Below are 8640 nucleotides of genomic sequence, written 5' to 3'. Positions count from 1 at the left end.
TGAAGTGCATAATCAAAAGCTATATCAATAAGCAAACTGTTTCACTGAACTTGAGAAAAAGGGCTAAATCATATGTCTAAGTTAAGACAATTATAGCTGCACTTCATTTCATATGTCACAAGAGGGAACCAAATAGCCATAGGAGCCATACAGTAATAGGTACAAGGGTCCTTCGAATAAACAATATCATTTCACTTCCATGGTAAAGAGGAGACCATAACTTAGACTTGAACTATGATTTAATTAAAATAGTCAACATAAGTAAAATATTAAATAAACAAAAACATCTAAAATATTCTAAAATCTGTGTATAGATCTGTTACATTTTACAAGCCATATATAAAAAAAGCCACTAAACGCTATTTCATAAAGTTCCCTTAAAACAATCAGAAGGCATCGAAGTGAGACTGTTCCAGCAGTGGAGGATAAACCTTGGGAAACACAAGACATTCAATATAGACTTGTCTTCTTCATTATCCTTAGAAACTCCTGCTCGTTGATCTCTCCATCTCCATCTCGGTCTGCTTCGTCAATCATTTCCTTTGAAAGATGCATTGTTTTAACAGTCAGGATTTCTGCATTGAGTATGTTTAGATGTGAGCAGAACGCCAACAAGTTACATCCTAACATACCTGCAATTCCTCATCTGTCAGGTTTTCACCTAGCTCCTTGGCAACTCTCTTGAGATTTTTGAAGGAAATTTTTCCTGTGCCGTCATCATCAAATAAGCGGAAAGCCTTCAGGATTTCTTCTTTTGAGTCTTTTTCACTCTGATTAACAACAAAAAAACAAAATATCAAGATTATGTAGAGGAGACAAAATTCTAACCAGACCTGCCAAAAGATTTAAAATAAAAAATGATTGGTCATGTACACAGATTTGCTATTGCAGGTGCAGGGAAATGCTTGTTTTTTCTAGTGCCAAGAGTAATATATATTTTGACTGATACTAATATACACTACCGTTCAAAGGTTTCGGGTCATTTAGAAATGGCCTTGTTTTTGAAAGCAAAGCTATTTTTTGTCTATTAAAATAACATCAAATTGATCAGAAATAGTTTAGACATTGTTAATGTTGTAAATGACTGTTGTAGCTGGAAACGGCTGATTTTTAATGGAATATTTACATTGGCGTACAGAGGCCAATTATCAGCAACCATCACTCTGTTCCAATGGCACTTTGTGTTAGTTAATCCAAGTTTATAATTTTATAAGGCTAATTGATCATTAGAAAACCCTTTTGCAATTATGTTAGCACAGCTGAAAATTGTTGTCCTGATTAAAGAAGCAAAAAAATTGCCTTCGTTAGACTAGTTGAGTATCTGGAGCATCAGCATTTGTGGGTTCGATTGCAGGCTCAAAATGGCCAGAAACAAATACCTTTCTTCTGAAACTCGTCAGTCTATTCTTGTTCTGAGAAATGAAGGCTATTCCATGTGAGAAATTGCCAAGAAACTGAAGATCTCGTACAATGCTGTGTACTACTCCCTTCACAGAACCGCGGAAACCCTAACCACAATAGACAGAGGAGTGGTAGGCCCCAGCACACAACTGAGCAAGAGGACAAGTACACTAGTGTCTAGTTTGAGAAACAGAAGCCTCACAAGTCCTCAACTTGCAGCTTCATTAAATAGTACCCGCAAAACACCAGTCTCAATATCAACAGTGAATATGTGACTCCGGGATGCTGGCCTTCTAGGCCTGGTTAGAGCCAGTTTGCGAGGTTCGATTACTCGTTGGTTATTATTGCATTATCGGAACTAGAAGCACAAGCATTTCGCTACACTCGCATTAACATCTGCTAACCATGTGTATGTGACAAATAAAATTTTATTTGATGCTCCAGATACTCAACTAGCCTAAAGAAGGCCAGTTTTATTGCTTCTTTAACCAGAGCAACAGTTTTCAGCTGTGCTAACATAACTCCCAAAGGGTTTTCTAATGAACAATTAGCCTTTTAAAATTATAACCTTGGATTAGCTAACACAACGTGCCACTGGAACACAGGAGTGATGGTTGCTGATAATGGGCCTAAATATTCCATTAAAAAATGGGACTATTCCAGCTACAATAATTTACAACATGAACAATGTCTACACTGTATTTCTGATCAATTTGATGTTATTTGAGTGGACACATTTGTTTTTGCTTTTCTTTAAAAAATCTCTCTCTCTCTCTCTCTCTCTCTCTCTCTCTCTCTCTCTCTCTCTCTCTCTCTCTCTCTCTCTCTCTCTCTCTCTCTCTCTCTCTCTCTCTCTCTCTCTCTCTCTCTCTCTCTCTCTCTCTCTCTCTCTCTCTCTCTCTCTCTCTCTCTCTCTCTCTCAAAAAAATAAAGGGAACACTTAAACAACACAATGTAACTCCAAGTCAATCACACTTCTGTGAAATCAAACTGTCCACTTAGGAAGCAACACTGATTGACAATCAATTTCACATGCGTTTGTGCAAATGGAATAGACAACAGGTTGAAATTATAGGCAATTAGCAAGACACCCCCAATAAAGGAGTGGTTCTGCAGGTGGGGACCACAGACCACTTCTCAGTTCCTATGCTTCCTGGCTGATGTTTAAAACAAATAAAAACATATTTTAGATTCTTCAAAGTAGCCACCCTTTGCCTTGATGACAGCTTTGCACACTCTTGGCATTCTCTCAACCAGCTTCACCATTTAAGAATGATGGAGGCCACTGTGTTCTTGGTGCCCTTCCCCAGATCTGTGCCTCGACACAATCCTGTTTTGGAGCACTACAGACAATTTCTTCAACTTCATGGCTTTGGTTTTACAGACAGGTGTGTGCCTTTTGAAATCTTGTCCAATCAATTGAATTTACCACAGGTGGCCTCCAAGTTGTAGAAACAACTCAAAGATGATCAATGGAAACAGGATGCACCGGAGCTCAATTTCATGTCTTATAGCAAATGGTCTTATGTAAATATGATGTTACTTATTTTTATAAATTTGCTAAAACTTCTAAAAACCTGTTTTCACTTTGTTATTATGGGGTATGTATTATGTGTAGATTGATGAGAGAAAAAAAATGAATACATTTTAGAATAAGGCTGTAACGTAAAAAAGAATGTGGAAAAAGTCAAGGGGTCTGAAATACTTTTTGAAATGCACAGTATATAAGGGAAATAAATAAATTAGGCCCTAATCTATGGATTTCACACGACTGGGAATACAGATGTGCATCTGTTGGTTACAGATACCTTAAAAAAAACATTTTTTTGGCGTGGATCAGAAAACCAGTACGTATTGGGTGTGACCACCATTTGCATCATGCAGTTGATCAGGCTGTTTATAGTGGCCTGTGGAATGTTGTTCCACTCCTCTCCAATGGCTGTCCGGAGTTGCTGGCTATTGGCGGGAACTGTAAAATGCCATTGTACACGTACAAGCATCCTAAACATGCTCAATGGGACAGGTGGGTATGCCGGCCATGGAAGATCTGGGATATTTTCAGCTTCCAGGAATTGTGTACAGATCCTTGCGACATGGGGCCTGTGCATTATTATGCTGAGGTAATGGCGGCGGATGAATGGCATGACAGTGGACCTCAGGATCTCATCACGGTATCTCTGGGAATTTAATTGCCATCGATAAAATACAATTGTGTTCATTTTACCATAACAGCACCATCAGGCACTCTATTCACAATGCTGACATCAGCAAACCGCTCACCCACACGACACCATACATCGCGTATGGTGTCATCTGCCCAGTACAGTTGAAACTGGGATTGAAGTCAGCCCCGAAGTCAGACTGCAGTCAGGTCAAGACCTTGGTGAGGATGATGAGAACAGACAGTTTGTGTTGAAATTCTTCGGTTGTACAAACCCACAGTTTCATCAGCTGTCCGGGTGGCTGGTCTCATACAATCCAGCAGGTTCAACGCAGTCTGCGGTTATGAGGCCAGTTGGACGTACTACCAAATTCTCAAAAACGACGTTGGAGGCTGCTTGAACATCAAATTATCTGGCAACAGCTCTGGTAGACATTCCTGCAGTCAGCATGACAATTGCACACTCCCTCAAAACTTGAGAGATCTGGCATTGTATTGTGTGACAAAACTGCACATTTTAGAGTGGCCTTATTATTGTCCCCAGCACAAGTTGCACCTGTGTAATGATCATTCTGTTTAATCAGCTTCTTGATATGCCACACCTGTCAGGTGGATGGATTATCTTGGAAATGTAAAAAAAAAAAGCTCACTAACAGGGATGTCAACATTTTTGAGAAATAAGCTTTTTGTGTGTATGAAACATTTCTAGGATCTTTTTTCAGCTCATGAAACATGAGAACAACACATGTTGTGTTTATATTTTTGTTCGGTGACCAATTGTGAACCAATCCTTTAAATCGCTTCTTGACTAAGAAAATACATACCATTTTCTGTGTCATCATACAGAGAAAGTCATTAAAATCAATGGTCCCAGAGCCCTCCTTGTTGATGTCTGCTATCATCTTCTTGATTTCTTCTTTCTTTGGTTCAAAGCCAAGGGCACGCATGGCAACCTGGAGCAGCAGAAATAAATGAATAGTTTATATTCAAGAAACAAAAGAAATGTGTTTTTTTGGGGAACAGTGGATGGCATTATGGTGACGAGCTGAATGAACCATTTATATTCTGTGGTATAACCTACCTTGAGTTCCTTCACGTCAATTGTTCCTGAGCCATCTGTATCAAACAAGTCAAAGGCCTCTCTGATCTCCTGCTTTTGTTCCTCTGTCAAGTCTGGTTTAGGACATGCCTTTTTCCTCTGGTTGGAATTGGTGTTGGGTTTTCGGTAGCCTGAAGCCTGTAACATAACAACAAACTGTCAGAGTTTACCTGTAAAGCTGATCATAAGGGAAACATTGATAGTATCACAATAAGCCTTATTGTAGATGGCTAGCTAATGTTACCCTATGTAGCTTGAGTTGATGCGGCGCAGGTCCTAAAATCTCCCCTACCAGCCAAATGCTGATAACAGGTCACATTTAACATGATTCAGAATAGCAGATTTTGATGCACTCTGTATACTGCTGTTCTGAAGTGCATTGATAAATTGGATATGAATTAAAAGGTATGTTGTTCCCTATTTAGCTAAACACCATGTGGCTGGTAAAGGGTCCGTTTTTGGCACTGCTGCTCAGTGAGATGGTACACATTAAAACTGAAAATATGTTCTGCATGGGGGAGGAAGTTACTTGGAGAAACTATCAAGGAAATGGCACTTGAGCCCCAAGTCAATGATGCTAACGCAATAAGCCAACTTAGCTATCTAACATGCAAACGTTTAGCAAACTGAAGTGCTGTAGTGGCTAAACCCTGTGAAAGTGATCTTAAAAAGCTAACGTTATTTTTGCCACCAGCTAGCTAACTTTACTAGCCACAACGTTGCAGAATTGCTGCTGCAAAGAGTTGAGTTACGTTACAGAAGCTCACTAACTTGAAACCCATCTGTGTACCTAGCTCAACGGACAAATATAAACTGCTAGCTGACTAGCTAGGAAACTATAGATAAGTAACTAAAGTAGAGCTACATACCATCTCCAAATATTAGCACTGCGACGAACAAAATAGATGTATTTGAACTCAATGAAGTGTATCAGGCGACATGTAAACAAAGCTTGCCTGAAACTACTGTGGTATGCGTTATTTTAAATGACAAGGGAACAGTCCATCAGAAAATGAGTAAACCTTCAGGAAATGACGACGAGGGCTTGCTTTGACCAATAGTGAAGTAAGTGGGTGGGACATAAGCGACTGCGACCGTTTGTTTTGTTCTTTTCGTGTCTCTAAGCAACAAGTGGGCGCTTGTTTGCGCACGCGCACACACGGATTACAACTGGATGAGCTTGAGCCAGGCTGAAGCTCACAGAGAACCTGGATCTGTAGCACGCCACACGAAGTTCTTAGGAAAAAGTAAGTTCATCGTTGTGTTGTGCTATAAATTAGCTAAATTCATATGATCTTCCTAACAAGCTAAGCCTTTCAATGTACTTATCTGATGTTTTTAGGGCAGGACCAGGTTGATGTTAGCTATCACAGCTAGCTAGCCAGCTACACTGCAGAACTACACTAAAGTATTTATTGCTATATCTCTGACTGTGTATTAATGATCCTTCTGGTAAATATTTTGGAAATGTGTTCTATTGTCACACTAATAGTGAATGACCAAAATATATATTTTTTTTTTACACCAATAGAGAATGACCCGAATATAAAATTCCTAACATCTCAATCTTACAGGCGTCACAGAAAATGGGAAGTACAATTATTAGTCAAAGACTTCATGTTGGACTGCAGCAGCTCACAGCTTTGGCGGCTGTCACACATTCCTTTTTGGGCCCCAATAAAAACCACAAGTTTATTCAAGACGAGTCTACCGGGGAGTCGTCCTTGGTGTGCACATGTTTCCGCGTCTTGGAGCACTTAGACCTGACCTGCTCTGTAGGTCAGCTGGCCAATGAGACAATCCAAGCTCACCAGAAGGTCTTCCACTCTGGTGCGGGGTGCCTGCTATTTATGGCTGGGGTCTGGAGCAGGGCTGCCCTCGAATGTCTCCACAGAGACATTTCAATCCCACATATTGTGTCAGCCATGTCTGAAGGGCTGGATATATGTTGCAAAGTCTGCAGGTCAAACAGTGTGTCGATTGAAGACGTTCGACCGGTTGCTTCTGATAGTGGCACATCAGTACTCCAGGGCTTTCCACACACAGTGTTACGTAACCCTGTCACAGGGATGAACCTTAGCCATGGGGCCCTCAACAACAAGAAACAAAGCAGAATAAAACTCACTCACAGCAGACATTTTTGTGCAAATGATGAAGCTGATGAGAACACCACACCAGGGTTATTCTCCCATGCAGTGAGTTCTAAAGGAGTTGATATTCCTCACCTCGCTGAAGCTGTGAGCCATGGATGTGTGGATGCAATGAGCTTAGTGGTTGAGGTGAGCAAGATGCAGTCAAAGAACGATGGAAGTGGTGACAGCTGTAGAACATTTGATGTCAAAAAGCTGGTAACGTGCACTCTGCCAGGCTTGTCAGAGGACCATGCATGTGTTTTACCAGGTTGTGTTATTCTGCTCTCTGCAGAGCAGGCTTCCCTTGTACATCACATGAAAGAACAGAAGTGGCAAGTTGTTCTCATTAATGGAGATCTCAGTGAGAAATATCGCCATCTTGGTTTCAATAGCAAGAAAGACATCAGCCGAGTGATCGACAAGTTGGACTTGAAAGGCCTCAGCAAAGAAGATGATTGGGAAGACAATGTTTTAACAACTCTGTTGAAAAACAATGTGAATCTAGTTTTAGTCAATGGAGAAGCAAGTGAAAGACTCACCCAGCACTGCATGAGTCACCGTATACTTGTGGTTGAGAGGATGAAGCCTGACATTTTGAAGGACTTTGCAGAAACAACAGGAGCTGTCCCTGTCACCTATGCCACACAACTGAGTAAGCACTGTGTCGGCACCGGGGTAGAAATCTCCATATGGAGAGACTGCAGTGGCAACAGAAGGAGAGCATCAATGGCTGTGAACATTGTCGCTGATCGCACTGCGCTGGTTACAGTGGTCCTCACCACCTCTGTGCACAGCAAGCTGCAGACCTTGGAGGACTGTTTCTGGGGCTGTGCCTATCGTCTACACCACACACTGAAAGACAGGAAACTACTCCCCGGTGCTGGAAAGACTGAATTGCTTTGTGTTCAAATCCTTCAAAAGCACATTAAAGATAATGGTGAGCAAACAAGAGGCAAAGATGGAACCTCTGCCCCACAAGCTAAACAAGGAAGAGCAGGAAACCCACACAGGGCTGATGTGTTTCAACTCATGGCAGATGGTTGGATGGACTACATTTCCACTCTGATGTTGAACAGTGGAACTTGTTCAAAAGTGGACGCTTGGACTACAATCAATCAGCAGCTGATAGATTTGAATGGGGGATTATCTCTAGATGCTAATTTCTCAAGACTGCTATTAAGAGATGACACCGAGGATGGTATGATGTCCCCAGATATGAAGCGCAGTGCAGGGAAGGTCTATGACAATATGACTGTGAAGTTGGAAGCATGGAGGAAAGCCCTGGATCTTGTTTTCCTTGTGTTACAGACAGACACTGAGATCATTACTGGCATAGATCCTAAACAAGTGGAGGGACAATCAAATGTTATGGTGCTTTGATGGTTTTAACACATTGCTGCGTGCTATCATTTTTGTATATTATCATGAAATGCATAACATGTCTAAATGTGTTTTATTCTTTGAATCCAAATATGCTGAAAAATGAATAAACTGTTGTAATTTCAGAGGTATAATTTAAGTTATTAGAGCTTGTCGGCCATTAGTAAATTGCGCTGGCCCAGCAACATTTTACCACATGGGGGAGACAAAGGATATGAACGTTAATCCATTTCACATGGTTTCCAACTCTGGCTATATCAATAAACATGTCAAAATACAGTCACTGAGGTGCTTGTGTGTTCAGATCTCAGTAAATGTTTTCATGCTTATCCCCATCCTAGAATTACATCTAAATCATCTTACATCCCACCTCGTGCACAAGTTATATTATACGTTCCACCCAGAGCCAAAGTTTTTAAAAACCTTTATTTAACTAGGCAAGCCAGTTAAGAACAAATTCTTATTTA

At 40.8% G+C, this 8640-nt stretch overlaps 2 protein-coding genes across 3 annotated transcripts; one reads left to right on the top strand and one right to left on the bottom strand.

Moving 5' to 3' along the window:
* Positions 1 to 221: 221 nt before the first annotated feature.
* Positions 222 to 5696, bottom strand: cetn4 (centrin 4). The gene is made up of 5 exons (XM_035765974.2): positions 5531 to 5696; positions 4644 to 4799; positions 4387 to 4515; positions 633 to 770; positions 222 to 540 (listed from the first exon to the last, which is right to left on the bottom strand). Exons 1-5 carry the CDS (start codon positions 5531 to 5533, stop codon positions 451 to 453), a joined length of 516 nt encoding a protein of 171 aa, XP_035621867.1. The 5' UTR covers positions 5534 to 5696; the 3' UTR covers positions 222 to 450.
* A 96-nt stretch (positions 5697 to 5792) lies between these two features.
* bbs12 (Bardet-Biedl syndrome 12) lies at positions 5793 to 8298 on the top strand. Of its 2 annotated transcripts, XM_035765955.1 has the most exons (3): positions 5810 to 5908; positions 6004 to 6113; positions 6236 to 8298. In XM_035765955.1, the coding sequence occupies exons 2-3, from the start codon at positions 6102 to 6104 to the stop codon at positions 8171 to 8173; spliced, it is 1950 nt and encodes a 649-aa protein (XP_035621848.1). In that variant the 5' UTR covers positions 5810 to 5908; positions 6004 to 6101; the 3' UTR covers positions 8174 to 8298. The 2 variants fall into 2 exon arrangements, with proteins under 2 accessions (XP_035621855.1, XP_035621848.1); XM_035765962.1 differs by lacking the exon at positions 6004 to 6113 and having other exon boundaries at positions 5793 to 5908.
* Positions 8299 to 8640: the final 342 nt, after the last annotated feature.

Source organism: Oncorhynchus keta, chromosome 4, assembly GCF_023373465.1.
Source record: "Oncorhynchus keta strain PuntledgeMale-10-30-2019 chromosome 4, Oket_V2, whole genome shotgun sequence".
In the NCBI taxonomy this organism is placed as follows: Eukaryota; Metazoa; Chordata; class Actinopteri; order Salmoniformes; family Salmonidae; genus Oncorhynchus; species Oncorhynchus keta.
Note: the sequence above shows the minus strand (reverse complement) of the source record. Positions and strands in the feature narration are given on the sequence as shown.

Excerpts from the sequence above, each read along its gene's own strand:
- cetn4 (XM_035765974.2), bottom strand. Across the intron at positions 771-4,386 it reads GTATGATGACACAGAAAATG|AGTGAAAAAGACTCAAAAGA; the intron begins GTATGTATTTTC and ends GTTGTTAATCAG. Across the intron at positions 541-632 it reads TGACAGATGAGGAATTGCAG|GAAATGATTGACGAAGCAGA; the intron begins GTATGTTAGGAT and ends CATCTTTCAAAG.